General features: G+C 32.4%; 1 protein-coding gene across 2 annotated transcripts in view; it reads left to right on the forward strand.

The window, feature by feature from the left end:
• LOC118187911 (ankyrin repeat and SAM domain-containing protein 1A-like) overlaps positions 1–21674 on the forward strand; it is a 411400-nt gene that overhangs the window by 195810 nt on the left and 193916 nt on the right. For both annotated transcript variants that reach the window (XM_085807269.1, XM_085807270.1), the window contains exons 6-8: positions 3116–3191; positions 4562–4663; positions 10274–10496. In XM_085807269.1, coding sequence (XP_085663395.1) covers positions 3116–3191; positions 4562–4663; positions 10274–10496 — 401 coding nt within the window. The remainder of the gene's footprint in view (positions 1–3115; positions 3192–4561; positions 4664–10273; positions 10497–21674) is intronic.

The following is a 21674-nucleotide window of genomic DNA, read 5'->3' on the forward strand; positions in this document are numbered from 1 at the left end:
TGTTGGTTATTTTAGATCAACCTACATAAGTGAACATTTTCTCTCATGAATCTCAACTGAAATATTTTATGATGAAGCATCACCAATGATCAATTATGAGCAGTTTTTAGTCTTTCCATAGCAAATTAACTCCTGAATTGTTTAAAAGAATATCAAAGATATAAAATGTTTGTGTCATTTCATGAAATTGTTGGTTGTTAAAATATTTTATTTCTTTTTGTTTTAGAGTTGACTTTTCTTGAAAATATTATTTTATATCTAAAAATGCTATTTTATATGCCATAAGCCTTTTCTTTTTTAATTCTTAATAAGCCTTTCATCCAGAAAGTTGGTCTATGCCTGCACTTAAAACAAATAGCCAGTACTTGCTATGTAAGTATTGAATCGATTTATCACTGTGCAAGAAAACAAATTTACAAAACAAGTTAATATCTAAAAGTTTATTAATGTAACTGTTTATGATTCAGGTTGAAGATAAAGCTTTCACTTTCCAATAAATATCACTAATAGATCACTAACCGCATTCTTTTAGTAATGAATGTTTTTGTGATGAGTCATGAAACTTATAATTCAGCAACAGCATGAATTGCAGTTAAGAAAGCATAGCAGTTAACTCTTATGTAACTCAAATTTGGATAAATTTATGAGTTAGACAAATTACTGGATGAAGGCCAAGAAGAAAGAGCATAATGGGAAAACTTTACTGTCTAAGAAACTTAAATAGTTGCTCTTAAAGAGTGGTGTTAAAGTTGTTGATGTTGTTTGGTGATAAAAGCCATCACTGAGCAAAGGTTGGATATTACTGATGCTCTGTTAAAGTGTAAAGGCGAAACCTGTGTCCTTTAAAGCCATGACATGACTCTCAGCAATCGAGTTAAAAGTGTGTTCCCAACTTAAGCACTGAGATATTGATGTCGTTTATGGCAAACAAAGCTGTCACAGTTTTTATTTATTTATTCTGATCACATATCTGTAATCAGAATAGGAAACATATCTTCTAAAGCTATTAGAATCTTTGGAAGGAGAATAAATTAAAGGAGAAATAAGTTATACCTTCACCAGGATTCAAACTTGGCCCACAATTTTCTGGCTGCTAACCAAATTGCTATCTGCTAAATCATGAGGGTACACATGAGAGAGGCCATAACTTCTTATATTCTCCCTTATTTGAAGGGCGAATGGGGATACACAAATTAGAACCAGTCAAAGAAATCCATGTGGTGAAGAAGTATGCCACCTTATTTCAGTTGAGAACCATTGTAGAACTATTGCGATTTTTCAGCTGTGTCCTCATCGTGATTCAAATCATGAATCTTTTGATTGCTTGCCGTACCTGCTACCAGCTACATTTTGAGAGCATACATGGGAGAGGCAGTAATTGGCCAGAATCTGTCTTAATAAAAAATATTTTTTTTATCTCATTGACGCTATGTTATATAAGGCCTTCTTCCACACCTCTGTATCTCTTTATAATCTCTCTTACCTGAGTGTCTTGACTGCCTTCATCCAGTCATGATATTTTTGTCGCTTGCCATATATTACATTATAGTTTAAAATATATTGTTTGCTTACTTTTTAAATAATGTAAATACAGTCAAAAGTCGTTAATTCGGACACCCATAATCCGGAATGATCTATAATCCGGACCTCAAAGCTACAAACTTTCTGCGCATGCGTCGCGTTGACGCATGCTCGTAAGACCTTTACGGCTGCGAATTTGCGTGTGCGCGTGCGCAAAATACGTTTACGAATGCGCGTTTAATGTATAACGGACGGGAAAAGCTAAGCTAAAATTATCTAATTATGTATTTCAGTTAATGTTGCAGATTGCGTTGTTTCTTAATCTTCTAATTGGATACGGCGTATTATTTTTTGAAGACTGTTAGAGCAATTTTATAAATGTAAGCTTGAACTTTCGATTATGTCAAATAGAATTTCCGATATATATTTACTAATATGTAAAGGATATACGAAGCGAAAGTATCTTTCGGAGTCCATTCAACAGAAAGTGGAATTGCTGCAAAAATGGATAAAGGTTAAAACCTTTGTTAATCTAAACCTTAACGTTTGTTTATCTATCTAAACTTTGTTTATCTTTAACGCTGCGCCGCCGCGCAATGAATTGGAAGTTGATCTGTCAGCACTATCCTTATCTTAAGAGCAAATGTTTTTATTTCATTTGGCTTATAATTGCTTACTAAATGTAGTACTCCGTCTTTGATATGATTTAAATCAAATGCCTCGTCATTATAATTCGCTTCCGATAGCGAAGAAAGTGACAGAGGTTATTGAAAACGAAAAAATTTCGATTGACAAATTAGTCGGTATTCTCGACACAGCAATTATAGGACTTGAACAGCGGAACTTTGTAACTGAACAAGAAATTATGTCTGTTTATAGAATTGAAGAGAATGTATTATCACATAAAAAGCGAAGACTCTTAAACAACTTACATTGAAAGAAATGTTTAATAAAGTAAACAAATAAATATTAAGCTTTTTTTTTTTTGTAAATTTTGATACCCTTTAGATCATAATTGTTCTTTATTTCGTAAATTACGGTTTCATATTTTTAATTTTATAATTTCTGCATGCCATTTTACCAGATTTAAACTGATGATCTATAATCCGGAAAAATCGATAATCCGGAATCGCCGAAGTCCCGACGAGTCCGGATTAACGACTTTTGACTGTATCATCTTAATGAGTGGAAGTTTTTGAAAACAGGGACTACAATTAGTAATTACAAAAATTTAGCTTAATTGAATTGCACCATAAGCATATCATTTTATTTCATTGAAGTTATATTATACAAAGTTAATACTTGGAAGTTATAGTTCAACATTATATTTTTATTAAGCTATCCATGTAAAACTTTAAAAGTTTTGCTAATGTTATAAAATCAGAATTTATCAGGATAAGCCCTAAACTTTTTTTTAAGGTTCTTAAAAGTTGTTTCAAAATGGTTATTGCTAGTGATTTGGTTTGGGGTCTCAGTGTAATAGAAATGTAAAATGTATATATTTATCTTTTTATGCATTTTTTTACGTGATCGTACAGAATTCATGAAAACATAAACGTCTATATATCTAAGTATATTTTTTCTCCCTTTTCAGACAGACATTGGCACTGCATTGCACGAGGCAGCTATGTATGGTAAATTAGAAGTTGTGAAATTGCTTCTGGATTATGGTATATATATATTTTTTGATTTAAATTTATTCCGTGTAATTTTTAAAATTTAAAAACAGTCATTGTTTTCACTGCAGAGAAATTTAAAGTCAATGACTAAATGAAAAATTCATATCTTGGCAAATGAAGAAACTGCCATTTCAATTGCTTAAGATCTTTTATTTATGTTTCTGGTTAATTAGAACCAATCTTTAAAACGAAATGAGTTATGGTTTAATTTGAGAAAAATTTAATTTTGATAATAATGTGGTACCTTTCAATTGGTACATTGAGCAATTGCAATGTTTTTCTTTTCACTTGACTGGCAATAATTTACACACTAACTCATTTTGCTCAGTATTTTTTAACTGTTACCGTTTATCCCTTCTCAGTACTTGAGTCTTCTACTTTTTTTTCCGCTGCATTTTTTTGAAATTATTTCAAAGTTTTAGTCACTTAATTCCTGAACTTAAAGTTGCTGTTCAACAGAAAATGGTTAGCCTTCTAGCAGGCTTGATGAAGCATGGGATTTATATTTCGATGGCCAAACTTCAGGAATGCTTGTGAAAAGATAGAAAGCATATGGTTGATGTTTAAAACAACAAACAAATCATTGACAGAATTTAAATATTAAAATATAAGATACATTAAGAATTGATTGTGTAATATTAATTAAAAAATGTGAGAAAGTCTTCCCAAATTCCTGTACTATACTATTCTTTATTCATATATAGTGATAGACATTCTGTAATTCTTTTTGTTACTGTTGTATTTTACTAATGATGCTCAATAAATCTCTGAAATTATGTTGTTTTGTCATCTGATGCAGTTTGAAATATCAAAATATTACTCTATAGTCTTTGTATAACAGTTATGTGGTATTAAGTTGTTACTTTAATTGGAAAGTCAATCTTTGTATATATCAGGAAATTGTTTCAGTGTTTTATTTCTTAGCTTCTTATTTAAAGTGGAAAAATGAATATTTATTTTATTTATATTCTATAATAGTTGCATTGTAATGTCAAAATTAATTTAAGTTCAATATGCAATACAGTTCTCTGCACAGTGTAAAAGTAGGTCAACTTATGTCTTTAATTTATTGAGAAAATATTAGATTTTAGTGATCTTCATTTTCAGAAGTCTTAAGAATTGATGTCATAAATCTAAAAGTAATTTGTTAATAACAAATAACTCAGACTTATTCTTTAGTTTGCTAGACTAATTAAAATGACATTTTAAAACTTATTTATGATATATGGCTTAACATATTGCAAGCAGAAACTATATTGTATGTGACTTCTACTGTAGATAAGCAGTTTTTCATACTAAAATATGCTTTATGAAAACTAAAAATGTAAAGCATATTAATTAACATTCATAATTCTTTTTAGGTATCAATCCAAATCTTGAAAATATTAGGAAAAGAACTGTTTTTGATATTTTGGATGATCTGAACACATGCATTGCAAAGCAGATTGAGGAGGTTATAAAAGGTAAATTTACTTACTCCTTTATACTTGTGACTTTTCTAGTTTGTTGAAATTCAATGGAAATATAACTTGCATTTGAATAAAAAATGTTCAGTGCTAATTATTACAAACAAGACTTCTCAGAAGGTTATGTTTTGAGTCCATGTTATTCACAGAAATCCTTCTCTAAGATGACCACTCAAGATTTCAGATTTTCACCTTTCATAGTGTTGGTTTTCTTAGAGAATCTGACTGTTAGTGATGACAACTATTGATTTACCTAATAATTTGCCCCACTCAAGGCTGTTCTTACATTAGAGCTGTATAGACTGTAGTTTGTGAAAATATAATTTTAATTCATATGCGTGAGTAAATATTAGCTGGAATCAATTTATTATCTTTAATATATTACATTTCTGTATAATTTACTTATAAAATTGTAATACTGGCCAAGTTGAACTGTAAATTGTATTTACATGTTGAGCGATACCATTAAGTGCATCATAATACTGGAGTTACATTTCACTTTCAGCTAATAAGTAATTTTAGAATCAAAATATGCCTCAAACTCACAGTATGTTATGTCCTGTGCTACACAGGCATGCCAAGAATAACTTTGAGTAGTGTAGTGATAATTCTTTTCCAGTATAATTGAGTTATTTCTATTTATCATATGTGACAAGTGTACATCACGTGGACAATGCAATATTGTATTTTATTGTTCAACTCAATTAAGGTTTCTATTTATTTAAATAATTCTTATGAGAGGTGTTATTTTATTTATATTTTGGGATAAAAATAATTTTTACCCATGAACTTAAGCAACAAAGGTAATGAATGACACAGATGGCAAAAGTAGAGAGTCTCTTAACACGTTGAGCACCATGTCAGCCATATGTGGCTGACACTAGACTTTCCGTTTCCGTTAGTGGAGAGAGTTCTGAGAGTTCACTATATAAGTAAGTAATGGGTCTGGAATTGATCATGCTTTCAGTCTCAATGAATACTGTTTAGAATTCATTGAGATAAAGCAATGAATGGCCAACAGTTTTTCTAAGACTTGTTTTGATTGTTCTGATCATTCTCTTCCATAATCCTCCTAACCATGCTCCCCTTTTAACTATAAACTTCTAATGAATATTGTAAAAAGAAGGGAATTTTTATGAGGGTATCAGGAATACTGATCCAATTTTTTTTTAAGTTCAGTGTCTGTGTGCTTGAATGATCTTGCATTATTGCTGTGTATTGTTGAAAGAGCTCTCGTCGAGCTATAAATCATCTAAAGGCTAATAAGTATGCTTCCGTATTCATGGAGTACCAGCCCTGTCACAAGTCACTGCACAAGTAAATAGTAGAAGGTAATATTTATTGTTGCTTTCCTTAGAGAAAAATGGTTCTGCCTAGTCCAATCCAGTCATAGCATAGGTTGGTGACTAAAGAATTCGATCCAGAGGAAGTGGAGCTACATCTTGAACTCTCGAGTGAACATTCTATTATTTGCAAATTATGCATGTGATGAACAAGGATTTAATTCGTCTCCTTTTGATGACGCAAAATTTTTCATGCAGGTGTGTCAGAGCGGAGTCCACTCTGGAATAAAATACCCTTTCATGTGTATTGTAAATTAACAGATCTGTGTAACTTTACATAACTTTGAGGGCAGTATCCATGGATGCTTTGCAGATTCCAGACAGTCTGCAAATTGTATTCTGCTTTTAACCGTAGAAGTCCGTATTTGTCGAGCTCAGGATTCAGTGAGTAAATGTAGGAAGGACCCTCTGTCATATGACTTCCATTGAGATAAATTGAGAATTTCTTTTTTTATATATTGAAATTGAGTGTTTTTAATCCAATATTTTTGCACATTCATAATTTCAGAAGTAATTATTCATCCACAAAGTATTTCAGACCTAGGGTTAGAATTGTTAATGTATCTATATATCTACGCTTTCGGTATACCTTACTTAATTTGCTAAATTGATTTAAATCGAGCAGAGAATTAGAACTTTGCATGATGTTCTTGTTGTTAGTGGCAGCTTTCAGGACACTAAGTGTGTTTCTCTTTCCTATGAATATCTCCTCTGCATTTGCCTCCATGTTTAGTCTCTTAGGCCACAAATTTTCAGACTCGAGAAGCCAGCTTGGTCTGTTTTGCCATAATGGATTTGAGATGATGGTGGCAGCTCATTTCTCTCACGATAAAAGCCTATCAATTGCTGAACAATGAAGTTGCTGAACACTAGTAGTTTGGTCTGAGGTTCAAATCATGCAAATAGGCTGGCTGCACGGGCATTTTTGGTTTGCCCCATGTGTAACATGTAATATGAGCCAGTTTCCTTTAGAAAGTCCTCCATGAAGGCATCCCTCGCCTTAGGCAGATAGCCCTCGAGGCTTTGCCATAAACAAATAAACGAAACCAAATCCAACCCCTCAAGATAGTAGGTCTGCTGGGTTATGTTTTCCATTGCAATGGTACCACTTGTTAGCGTTGCTAATTGTCTGGATTTTTGCTATGCAGTTGCCAACAAACAGCTTCCAGAAATTTGGTGATTTCCTTATCCAATGCAGCTTTGTTTGGGAGTAATTCCAAAAAATAATATTATTGCTTGACATAGACAGGATGTGTTTTAAATATTTAGCTAAGTGAGCCACTACAACAGCTCTCATTAGCTCGCATCTGGGAGGGGGTTAAAGATTTGAGGGAAGCTATTTTACTTTTTGCCATTATGAAACTGGTTTTAATTTCCTTATTTTCACCAGCATATCTATAATATGCCACTGCTCTAAAAGCTATGTGTGTGGCACTTCAAAAAAATATGAATGTTCATATAATTAATATCATAAAAAAATTTTCTGCGGAAATCAGGGGTGTTTAAACATTTCATTTCTGCACGCCAGTCCATCCACATTTTTTCAGCGCACTTCCCACTCTAAACCCAGAAGACAAATGTCTTGTAACATGATCTTAATTTGAACTATAAATGGTTCAAAATACCCAATAGGGTCAAATACTTTAGCAACAGTTTTCAACTGTCACAACAGTCTTTTTGTATTGTCTCTTTACCAGTTCCATCTGACTCCTGAACTGGTTTCAAGTTTAGCTTTATAACATTATCATTAGGATCCGAAACCATGCGCAAAAATTTCTCATTTCTTTATTGAGATTATCTTTTCCTTTTGACTTCATCCATGAGCATTTAATTAATCTGAATTCGATTTCAGTTTTCTCAAATTCATACTTGAATCCTGGAAAATATTTACAGCATCTACCTAAAATTGGTAATTTAAAATTACTGAGACATCTAATTTAATGTTAATTACTTAATACCCATGAAATCAGAAACAAAATCCTACATGCACACATAAACTTGTGTTTGTGTTTAATCAGCTATGGGAAAGCTCACGAGGTCTGAAAGTCCAATGGAAAAGTGCTTGGTTTTAAGAAAAAATTATTTATTTATTTAGCATTCACATTTTGTTTTGGAAATATCATGAAAATGAATGTACATGTGCTGAACCTTCAGAATAAATGTGGCCATTTATGATAGCAATAAAAATGGAAGTGCCTTGCAACTGATTGGACATAGATTTGCTATATGATATAAGTTGTGGTGACAAAGCCACAAAACTTTTGAATTCACTGAGCCTAACCTTTAACTGCTGTGAGCGACATTTGCCATTAAATGTTTCCATTCCTTAAAATAATTAATTGGTATTTCCCTTCCTAGTACGTTCCTAAACCAGTTATCCAAGATCACTTAACATGGGTCATTTGGATAGCTGTATTTCTTTTAATTTTAATCCCCCGCCCCCCTCAGCAATCTGTGAGGCAGATCATGGCAGATGCGATTTAGTTTTCAGCCGGCAGAGTTCACTTTTCATTGTTTTTACATATTTCGCCTTTTTATAAGTATTCTTGAAATAGCTTTAAATGTGTGCAGAAAACGTTTTATATATCTTACCCAAGATAGAATTGAAGAAATTTTTCAAAATTTTTCTGACTTAGAGTTTTCTAATGAAAGTTCTAATCATGAAATTATTGAGAGTGACCACGATACAAATTCAGAAATATCTGCCGATTAAAACAAAGATCCATGTTCTCCTGATTTTTTTTTTTTTTTTTTTACTGGAAAAAAAATGAATTCAAATGGGTTACTCAAGAGTCCAACAAGGCTGTTCGGACAGGTAAGCACAATATTATTTTGTGCTTACCAGGTTTGAAAAGTGCAGTAAGAATAAGTCCTGAAGCCAAAGAAGCTTGGAACTTACTTTTTGATGAAAATATGGTAAGAATTATTGTAAAATGGACTAATGTCAAAATTAATGAAAATAGAATTAAATATTCTAATCCTAGAAGACATGAACTAATCGATATTGATGAAACTGAAAATTGAACCTTTTTCGGACTTTAACTATATTCAATAGTATTCAAATCAAATCGGGAAAATAATGATAGTTTATTTGCAACAGATGGTACAGGGCGTGAAATATTCCGCTGCCTTACTACTAAAGTAAGGTTTTTATTTTTCTCTGTTCCTTACGATTTAATAGCCCTGAAAGAAGAAAGGAGTGATGGCAAGTGACAGCGCAGTGGCCACTTGAGGAATATTCAGTACAGTTTTAAAGAATCATCAACATAATTATTCCATTGGAGAATGTGTCTGTATTGATGAGATGTTGGTGAAATTCAGAGGATGGTGTAAATATAAAAAGTATATGAAAAAAAAAAAAAAAAAAATCCTGCCTAAAAAAAATTCCTAATGTGTCTACAGCAGGATTATGTAGTTTTGCATTTTTGAAAATATGTTATGTATGGCAAAATGAAGATCTTGTGCAAGTTGCATTTCCTGATCTTGTCAAGTTAATAAAAGCAGTTAAATAAAATTTTACACCATTTTATAAAGTTCTTTAACGTTTTTCTCACCTGTGTACTAGCATTGACTGTGAAAAACCATGCAAATATTGATTGTAACGAAAATTATGCTGTCATTACTGTTGAAAATATTAAGTTACATAGGGTTTGTGTAGTCCACAAGAGTTCTAAAATGTTTTGGGAACGATTTCCTAAATCATTCAAAGCCTTGAATGTTGATCAGAATGTTCAAAATGTCTTTTCCTTTTGTCTTCTTTTTTCCTTTTTTGAAATTTTGCTTCTTTACATTTCTTTCAAGTTCTTTTCATTACATACTCTATGGCAGCTATTCTCTGTGTAAATTAGCATTTTGGACAAATAAGGCATTCAAACCATATAGCTGGAAATCATCTGCTCCCAAGCAAAGTGTTAACTGACCTTCCAAAGTTGGTCATATCGATAACAATCCATTTACATTAGATCCAAACTATTCCTTGATCTTTGAATAAGAATCAAATTATCAGTAAACCAAGAAAGTAAAGTACATGAGAGATTGTATTTTATTATAGTATCCATTCATATTATTTAAATCATTAAAAATGTTGAAAGGAAATGAATAAATAACATTTAATTTTCCTCAACAAAGAAACAGTCTTGATAATTAGAGTTGCTGATGTTTAGAATCCCAATAAGTAAGACTGTTATAAAATTGAATAATTGTGAAAATGGATTGGAAAATGGATCCATGTGAAAATGGATTTTTTTTTTTTTTTTTCTTGCAGATCATTTGACTCTTATAAAGCTTGATGTTGGTAGCAATGACTCTCTATCTTCAATTCTGCCACCACAGGGATTTGTTGTAGGTACACATATGGACTCTTTATTACCTGAAAGATGTAGCCTTTCTGAAATAACACCTCCTCGACAGTTTTGTTCACCTGCTCTAGATGAGGCATTGTATGATATTCCACCGCCACCAAAATTAGTTAGTCAGAGCTCTCCAAGGTAAATTATTTTTATGCTTTTTATTATAATTGTATTTATATGTAAATAAAAATAAATTATGGAAAATGCTAAGTGAATCACATTATCTCTCATTCCATGAATTAAGCTTGAATATCTTCTTTTTATAATAATATTATGCATACATAAACAGTAGTAGAAAGTGAAAACAGTATCTGTATCAAAATATGATATGCTAGTCTAAGTTGTAAGGTCATTCATAATGCCAAAAGAGAATGGAAATCAATAGCACGATTGAAATCTACTTGATGAGTATTTAAAATGCAGGACATTAAGTGAAATGCAATTTTTTTGTTGCACTTTATGTTGGTCTTGACAGAATCTTTTTTGTTCCAAAATAATCATAATGGTTCATATAAAATAGAGGATGAGGAACCTATCAGGCTCCATTGCAATATCAGCAACAAATATTGTTTATAATAGTCTTAGTGATTAAATGTCAAATTGTACTTAATGGTTAATCCAGTGTTATTGAATATGTCATTATCTGCTTTTCTGTCACTTCACTATTCTTTTGGAAAATATACAGCTTAAGCCTATTATCACATAAGAAGCATGTATAATCATTGGGGAAAAAAGCTTTCAAAATGAATAGGTGAAAATGATTTAATTTTTTAAACCTTAACAGTTCTTCTGGTTAAGAACTCAGATCAAAACGTAAAATAGCCTCAAGTAAATTGAAAAATCAAAATTCTATTTTGAGTGCAAAAATGAGATCATTTAATGCTAGTGTAATTTGCAGATACCTTACTACAAATCATATGTGCAATATGAACAGAAACATTTTCCCATAGAAAACATGTTCACTCCCATAGCAACTAGCCTTCATATGATGCACCAGTGGTAGTTGAAATTACTCACAAGAAATAACGCTTGTGTACTTAATAAATTTCAAAAGGAAAGTAAGTACCTGTTAGTAGCCATGTTTTATTTCAAAACTTTTAATTCAGTCCTCCATTGTAATAGGATATATCTATACTTAGACATTTTAGTTGTTATGAAATAAACAACTTATATTAGAAAATCTGCGAATATGTATATATATATAAATGAGGTTCACTCATAATTTTGTAAAAAAGATAAGCCATTAACTTCACAACATTTGCAAAAAATGCTGTAAGGAATAAAGGAAGGAAAAACACGGTTTTTATAATTAATAAGCAGTATTAATATTGTTTTGCAAATTACTACTATTCATGATGTTGCTTTTGAAGCTTAGTCTTTTCTGTTCTCTCTGCTTCAATACTTATTTCATGAAAGTTCTTTAAATGTAATAAAAACCATAAAACAATATACAGTCAAAAGTCTTTAATCCGGACTCATCGGGACTTCAGCGATTCCGGATTATCGATTTTTCCGGATTATAGATCATCAGTTTAAATCTCGTAAGATGGCATGCAGAAATTATAAAATTAAAAATATGAAACCGTAATTTATAAAATAATGAGCAATTATAATCTAAAGGGTATCAAAATTTACAAAAAAAGAAGGTTAATATTTATTTGTTTACTTTATTAAACATTTCTTTCAACGCGCGCATGCGTGAAGCATACCTTACGCATAGCCGAAATTAGAAAATTGCAACCAGAAAACTATTTGATTTGTATTCGTGATATTTATAATGACGAGGAATTTGATTTAAATCATATCAAAGACAGAGTAAATCGAGATTAAATACTACATATAGTAAGGAATTATAAGCCGAATAAAATAAAAACATCTGCCCTGAAGATAACGATAGTGCTGACAGATCAACTTCCAGTTCATTATGCGCTGGGATGTCCCCTCCTCCCGTGCAGAGCAGCGTGAAATTGATAAACAGATTTCAGAACGGTTAGATAAACAAAGGATATGGCTTCATCCATTTTTTATAGCAATTCGTTTTTTGTTTGATTGACATCGAAACATACTTTCATTTTCTAAATCCTTTGGGAGCTCCAGCATCGGAAATTCTATTTGACATAATCGAAAGTTCAAGCTTACTTTTATAAAATTGCTCTTACAGTCTGCAAAAAATAATAAGCTGGATCCAATTCGAAGATTAAGGAACAACGCAATCATCAACATTAACTGAAATAGATAATTAGAGCTTATACCGTCCGTTATACATTAAACGTGCACACGAAAACGTATTTTGCACTTGCGCAAACGCATATGCGCAGTTGTAAATGCCTTGCGCGCATGCGTAAAACGCCTATGCGCATTCTGAATTAACGACTTTTGACTGTATAACACAAAAAACATTCCGTTTATCTTCTCACCTTAACACTGCAAAAACAGTTCATTTCTTTTCATATGAATGTATTTCTTAATATACTTCAAGCACATATACTGATATATTATTTTATGCGTTTACAATAAAAACAACACAATAGTTTTGCAGGTGCATGTTGGTATGAAATGCACTTTTGCATGTGTTTTGACAGCTGCTTGAAATCAGAAATCTCTTTTGAAATACTGATTGGATAACAATGATTATTTATAAACCTTAGAGAATTAATGGGCAGAAATTTGGCAGTGAGCTTCAAAGCAGATAAATCATGCAAGAAAAGTAGTGAGAAGCCAAATGAAAGAACAGTGCAATTTAATGTTAAGAAATGTGGTGTAAAATATGTTTGAATATGTATTTCCTGAATGAGCTGTGATGGTGTTAACCTGCTTATGCGCAAGTTTTTTTGTTAATTTTACTCATTATTAATGAACTTATATCGCTTAATATGAAAGGTGTAAATATACTTTAGACATCAAAGTGATCACGATTGGCCATATTTGCTGAGTAAATGAATGTCCTATTTATGAGACACTGGGCATATGTGTAAGCAAAATACACCTGTACTCATATTTGAAACTTAAAGTGTTGCAAATCATTAATAATTAGTAATGGTTAATATAAATTTGATTGAATTACTCAAAGCAATGTTAATTTAAAAACATTTCACATACTATGAACAATGGAAATGTAAAAACAATTATTTTTCATGATATTATTGAAAGCGTTTATCATGCAGTCCAATGCTATATTTCAATGTGGTCTTGCTTGAACACTGAGCACATCGCAATTGTGTTTTACTTACAGCAATTGTGTGGCCAATTTGGTCAGATCAAATTTCATTGGTCACACGCGTATTAGTCTTTGCTGAAGTGATTGTTCTTCCAAGTTTGGGAAGCACTCCAAATCATTTGAGATAGTTCAGTGAAATGTTGCTGTGAAATCCATTGCTATTGGTTGTAGTTGATTCATTCTGTCCTGTTTCCTGCAAAAGACGTGATGGAGAAGCTATGCATTTTGAATTAAATGCACCTGTATTTGAAACTTTAACATCAGTTAAAAACAAGGTATTAAAAAACATCAATCAAAAGGCATAGCAAATGGAAACTATCATTTCTTTCCACAGAATTCAATGTGATACTTGAAATATTATTGTCCGTTTGATCGTACCTCCCATAATCTTGTTGTATGTCATAATTACATGAGGCTGAGGCACTGTGATCTTCTGTTTCTCAGAAGCAGACCAGCATTTGGCTGAACCTAATGGATTTATTCCAGTACAGTTTGAAGCTGTACTGGGGCTTTCTAACATGCAATTATTACACCAGATGACATGTCTTTCTTAAATCGATAACACCTGTTACTTTCCCCCCTCAGATTTTTAATGGTTTCAACAGGATCGTTTCCAATCCTGTTTTTTTTTCTGGCTGTACTTACAATCACAAATCCAGAATTTGATAACTCCTCAGTGAGTTTTATGGAAGTAAAGTAATTGTCTATTGCTATAGTAAATCTATATTTGGGTGTATCTGAAATAATTGACCGAAGTTTTCCAGTAAATAACAATTAGAACTTTTTGTATACACAAAATAATATAAATCATATTTTCTTTTTAATAATATGCCTAATCTGAAACAAAACATTGCATTCCAAGAAAAAGTTAAGAATTGGTTTTTTTGACAATTTTATGAATATATTTTCTGTACACACAAATATATTTTAGCAAATATTGTAGAATTTAAATAATTTGTAAACAGTAATAGTAATAAGAGAGTAGATTTTGAAGTAGTATCACATAAAACATGCATATTTTTAATAAAAATGTGTTTAGGTTATTGATAAGACAGCAAAATCTTTTTGGCTTAATGCACTCACAAATGCCCAATGTCCAATAAACAGGACGCAAAAAATAAATATAATTACACAAAAATGATATTGTTATTTTTGCAAAATAACTTCGTAGTCTTTTGTGATCTATTTTCAGCAAATCAGCTTTAACTCTCTTAGTTCTATGAATAAGAAGTTTGCAAAAAATACTTCCTGTGGCTAGCTACCCTTGACGTGCCACTGCTTGATGTGCCTATAAAAATAACTTGTTCTCTAGAATAATTTTAATGTCGGTCCAGTGGCTCCATCTTTCGCTAACTTTAAGAAAACCCTCAGGCATATGAAAAAATTGCTTTGGTTAAAGGATATATGCATTACAAGATTTCCTTCACAGTAATTTCCAAGCGTCCCATATTTTAGCCACTGGGCATAAATGGGCTAAATAAATGCAGTTCCAAAATCTGGATGCCCATTATTCTGAATTGGGATCTCCGGCAAACAAACAACACCCCCCCCCAAAAAAAACTTTTAAAGTTTAGGAATGGAGTATATAATCCTTGAGAAAAAGTAGGTGTGTTGTAAAAAGAAATTTTTCCCAGCTGAGATTCCTGCATGTCACTTTCAAGCACCTATTGTCTAAGCAGTCATACCTTTGCAAATACATTAATTGCCACTGTATTGACATTGCCCATGACCACACATTTGGACCTTGAGCAGTTGTGGAGGGTTAGCATTTTCCTACTTGATGTAAACAATAACTGAAGCCACAAGATATCTTTGTTTGGAGTGGGTTGTTGCTCATCCTAGTTTTATTTTGTTGGCATAGCAGCAGGGTGGGTTAAAAAATTTCATTCTTTGAAATTGGGCTCAATGTTTGTTTCCCCTTTAAAATTATACTTTTTATGGCATAGTCAGACACACATAGTTTATTATCACTAATTTCATTTTAAAAGCAAAATATTCTAAGTATTTATGTGATAATGTCTGCTTGTGAATAGTTTCCAAAATAATAGTTTTCAGTTGTCAAGTAGAATATGAATGTATAAAAAACTGAAATGTAACATTTATATAATAGTAATTAAAGTGCATATTATTTCCAGTAAAATAATGTGAAATGTGTAGCATATGATCAGTAAATTCAAAGTTGTAAAACATTTAGCAATAACTGCATGAAAAATTTTAAAATACATAAAGAATAAGCTTACCTCAATACATAATATTTTACAGCTCCCTTTTCTAATCCTGTTTTTGTTTTACAATACTATGTTGTATGCAATTACTTAAGTAATTAGTCTGATTTATTTTTAAACGTAACTTTTATCATGTAATTTTGTTACATAAAATTGCATTTCCCCCCCCCTGACTTATTTCCTTTTCAGGAAATATTTTTTTTTACATTTTTTAAATTTTCATATTTTGGGCTTTTTGAACAGCAAACATTTTAATTAATTTTTCAGTGTCCAGTGAATAAACGCATATCAAAATGTGAAAAATGACTTACTCCATAAAGTTATAAATTTATATGCAAAATTTTGTCTCTTTTATTACTTCTGAAAAAAAGAGGTACAAAAGCCTTTTTCTCCTGTGAAATGCAAGGTGAAGAAAATGTTTTGCCATGCAACTGGTTTCGTGAGGTAAAGGAATCATTTAAACAAATAGTATATTTGTTGTTTACAATTGTGCAATTGAATAAAACAGAATTCAATATTAACCTAGCAGAACTTCTCGCAATGATTGAACTAATTCAGAGCATAACTTTATTATTATGACCTGAGAAACTGAAGCTACAGTTAATTACAGATAAAATTTATAATAACTAAAAACAAAAGATATTTTTGGTTTTGGTTCGGTTTAAAATTTAAACTATGGAAATTAGCATGTTTTCTTTAAAAATATCTTTTTAACAAATTATCATACATGCTTTTAATTTAGTGCATAGAAACATTAAGTAGTTTCATTTTACTGAAAAAGTGTTCTTTCTGATCACTTTAATTAAAAAATAATCTTGCAGGATGTGAACTCTGATATAAATTTTTAGCTATGATTGACATTCAAATCATGTGCTTATAAAACATTTAAAATGATATATAAAAACAATGACATTCTATTATTCCAAACAACTGGCCATTTAAATTTAAAAAAAAATTGTGCTTGAAACGTTTCATTCATTGAAAATAAAAGTGATAAGTATGTGCAGTTTCTGTCTTTGAAAACTGTTTAATGTAAGGGCAGTCTAAGGCCAGCCTGATAGAGCTTTTATTTCATTAATTTTCATTTTATTGAAAAATTTGCAGTGACAAATAGTCACTTCATATTTATTAGTTAGAAACTTCTGAGGACAAATAGTCACTTCAAATTTATTAGTTAAAAACTTCTGAGGACAAAGAATCGCTTCAAAATAAAATCTCACTCAGAAATATCAATGTAATTTTGCTATGGATTTCTGATGCACTTAAATTAAGATATCAGAATACGAGGGCTATCCAGAAAGTAGATTACGTTTTGGAATAAAAAAATAAACAAAGTATAGGAAACAAATTTTATTATATACAGATGAAAGCCACACTCAAATACTACTTTTCTACATAGTCACCATACAAATTAAGGCATTTATCGTAGCGATGTACGAGCTTGGAAATTCCTTCGTCGAAAAATTCGGCCGCCTGCGCCTTCAACCACTTCGTTACCTCTTCTTGCAGCTGTGCGTCGTCATCAAAACGCTGCATAGCCAGCCACTTCTTCATTGCTGGGAATAGGTGGAAGTCGCTCGGTGCCAGGTCGGGACTGTACGGCGGATGAGGAAACAACTCCCACTTAAAAGATTCAAGAACTTTACGAGTGACATTTGCCGTGTGGGGCCGGGCATTGTCGTGAATCAACAAGATCTTAGAGCTCAACATTCCTCTGCACTTGTTTTGAATTGCTCTTCTGAGTTTTTGGAGAGTTTGGCAATACCTTTGAGAGTTTATTGTAGTGCCTCTTTCCAGGAAGTCCACCAAAATTACACCTTTTCTGTCCCAAAAAACAGTCGCCATCATCTTCCTTGCCGACATTGTTTGCATGCATTTCTTGGGTTTTTGGGGAGAACTTGTGTGCCCCCACTGCATTGATTGCAATTTCGTTTCACAGTTCACATGTTTCACCCATGTTTCGTCACCAGTAACGATGCGATCGAGTAAAGAGTCACCATCCTTATGGTAAGCGTCCAAAAAGTTCAACACTGCAGCCATTCGCTGATTTTTGTGGTCCTCTGTCAAGATTTTTGGAATCCATCTTGCACAAAACTTGTGGTAACCAAGCTTTTCGCTGATGATTTCGTGCAACAAACTTCGCGAAATTTGTGGAAAACTCAAAGAAAGTTCCGTTATTGTGAAATTTCGATTTTCACGGACTTTAGCATCGACTTTTTCGAGAAGTTCGGCGGTCACTATGCTGGGTCTCCCACTTCGATCTTCGTCGTGAACATTGGTTCGGCCATTTTGAAATCTTATGACCCACTGACGCACTCCACCTTCAGTGATAATGTTGTCCCCATACACTTCACGAAGCTGCCGATAGATTTCTATCGGTTTACAGTTTTTTGCAGTCAGAAACCTTATTACTGAGCGCACCTCGCAGCTCGCGGGATTTTCAATTAACGCAGACATTTCAAACCGTCACAGTATCTGAACGGAGCACAGCACGAACCTCTCACTAGCACGGCTAGATGCAGACTGAGCTGCGCAACGCTCTGACCCCAAGATGGCCGCGCTAGCCCCGCCCCTAGCAGACACAGACGGAAACGTAATCTACTTCCTGGATGGCCCTCGTATTAAGAAACACTGAGCAAAAGCATGACTTTATAAAATAAAAGACATCTGCCAGTACTTATGCTCTAAATGCTAAAATGATACAGTTTTCTTTAAAACGTTCTTAATTAAGCCGCATTTTCTAATAGATAGGCCCACCAACGCAATGCTCTTGTAAAATTATTTTGCAATATTGCTGCTGAACTGAATGTTATGGTTTAAGTGCGAAGAACATAATATTTAATAAATAAAGGTAACAGACAAAACATTAAAAAAAAAAAAAAATGCTTAAAATCTGAAAGCTTTTAGTTTTTTTGTTTTTGTTGTTTTAGTTTTGTTTTTGTTGTTGTTATTTTATTCTATCTTATTTACATGATTTTACATTCAATAATGGCACAAGTGTTATAAATTTGACTACATACGTATCTTTTATTTTTTAATAAAATGAATACCTCTTACCACCAACTAAAAACAATATCTACATTCAAATAAAATTAAAACTCGATTAAAAATAATTTAGAAAAGCTCCACTGATTATACTTGTGTTTCTTTACTGAAAATAAATTGGTATAAAAGGAAATAGGGAAAATGCTTATGTCAGAATGTTGGAAAATGTCACATCGGAAAGGAAACTGAAGAAATCAGGCATTTACAATTGTCTAATACATATGGATAACTTGTTTACTTCTTTGACTGTGACACTAAACGAAGAGCATCCATTGGATTTGGAGGCATCTTCCATTTCGGTTTGACAATGAAAGATGTTTATGGAGAACCACTGTTGGTCAGGAGCCTCTTGCAAGGTCAGAACCACTAAATGGACCCTCCTTCTGATGAACTCACGTTTGGGGTTAATACAGCAAATTGCAGTCATCATTAATTTTCTAATCTGAACCAGCTCATTTTTTTTTCAGGCTTTTCTTATTGCAGCTGTTTCATGAAAAAGAAAATTTGAATCTTCAGTTATGTTAAAGAGTTTTTTATTCTAGAGCTGCAGTTGCATCTGCAAGGCAACAACTTATTTCATTATCAATCAAGCAAAAATAGAATTGTTGCAAAAATGAATACAGGCATATATGTCTCAAAATTATGTAAGAAAGTCATCAGAAAGTCATAAGCATGCATATATATATGCTACTTACTTTCTAATTTTTTTTTTTTTTTTTTTTTTGTTGTTGTTGTTTTTTGTTTCTGACACTTCACTCACAATAAATGAAGAAAAGTCATTTGCTATACTAATAGTGGGGAGACATTAGGTTATTTCGAAGCAAGAGACTTGAAAAATGAGCAATGCTCTCACCGGGAACCAAACCACGGACCTCTTGAATACGCGTAGAGCATGCTGACCACTGCAACACGAAGGCATGCAAAGAAAGCGGGAGAAATACCTTATATACTCCCCCTTTTAAAGGGCGAATGAGGTTTTAAGGGACCCAATCGCCAAATCCTGGTGGTGGAGAATCGTCATTCACCACCCTTTTAGTTCGGTCACCACTGTACAGACATTAGGTATTTTTTTAAATCAGGAGAGATGAGAAATGAGCAATGCCATCGCCGGGAATCAAACCACAGACCTCTCAAATACGCGTAGAGCGTGCTGACCACTACACCACAAAGGCATGCTAAGAAGGCAGGATAATATAATAGTGATAATCATGACAAAGTGAGGGCAGCATCACAGCAAGTTCATGCAATTGACGGGTTAAATGTTAATGGCTCAAGTTAAAGTATGTCACGCAGAACTAGATTTAAAAGTTAACTACACATATTTAGCAGTTTGCCTAAGCAAATTTAAAAAATCACTGTGGTATGAACCAGTTAAAAATTTCAGGCAGCTGAAAAATTTGAAGGTGAATTCATGAGACTTGCTGACAATGAAATTTTTTCTCCAGAACAAATTTATATTGCTGGCAAACAAAAATTTTCTGGGAATATGTGCCCCAAAATAACCTTGTTGACTTTGCGAAAAAGCCCTGCAAATGTTGCAGGAACGTATAAACATAATCTTAAAAAATTCATGACGTCAAGCATTTAAAGGATTAAAGATTTTCTGCACCATCTATCATTCAAATAAAAGAGCATGGATGACCCAAACATTAATGAATGGCTGGTTTTTGAAGATAATTTCTTACTGGACATTTGGCAGTATTTAAAATCGGTTGGTTCACTGGATGATGCAACTATTTGGCTTATTTAAAGTTTCAGTGAAAGATAATTTCTCCATCTCTTTCTTTCCTCCAAATTGTGCATCCATTATTCAGTCAATGGATATTGAGGTACTTCCTTATTATAGCAGCCATAGCTTATGCTTTGTCAAAATTTGGCTGCGTTTAAGACTGATTTGATGAAAATTAGAAACTCCATGGCAGTGGTCGGCACACTCATCTGTCAAGAGTAAAGGATCCGAAGTAAAGTGATTAAGATTCCTTTTGAGAGTCAAATTTCATTTCAACAGTCATATTTTTAGGAGTCAATTTAAACTACTTACTAACATTTAATCAAACCAGATATTATAATAACAACAATAATAATCTTAATTACTGACGAAAAATATTTTTTACATTAAAATGAAAATATGACAAAACATGTATTTAATGTGAACAATGACGTCGCATTTCCGTGGAAAGTTTGGATAAGTCAGGTTTATATGCCACTGCTTTTAATTTCAAGCAGGATTCCAGGTTCTCATTGGTTGGATGATTTCTCAATTTACTTTTGTTAAGGTTCATGCTTCAAAAAGTTTGTTTGCAGGAATATGTAGAACCAAAGACTGAAAGAACAGCAAACTCTAGTTTTATTAACTGTTCATATGAGTCAGGAGTACCATTCTAGGTGTTGAAAATTATCAAGTCTTCCTTTGCCAGGTTTTTTAAAGCCGATCACTTTTGGCATGATGTTTATTTTTCTCCAGTTTTTCCATATCAGCAGTAAGAAGTTCAAGTTTAGATCATCGTAATTCTTTGTTTTTTTTTTAAGTATAGTAATTGCATTTCAAAAGCACTAATGTCAAAATTAAAGAGTGAAAATTCAGTTCAGTTCCGTCAGCACCGAGAGGTTTTTTTTTTAATTTTTTTTTTTATAACAAATGCTTGTAATGTTAAATAAAAATATATAGTCGGCCACTTTCTCAGAGTGTACAACAAAGCCTGCACATGGGCTTAACTTAAAATGATCTTAAAATGTAAGAAACAAGAATTAACTGAAGAGATTTAGCCGAAGATAACACAATTCTAAACTAGTTGGCCCATAATATTAAACTAGCCAATGAAGCTATCA

This window comes from Stegodyphus dumicola, chromosome X1 (genome assembly GCF_044657685.1).
Source record: "Stegodyphus dumicola isolate Sdum_Otavi_A_Nest chromosome X1, ASM4465768v1".
Lineage (NCBI taxonomy): Eukaryota > Metazoa > Arthropoda > Arachnida > Araneae > Eresidae > Stegodyphus > Stegodyphus dumicola.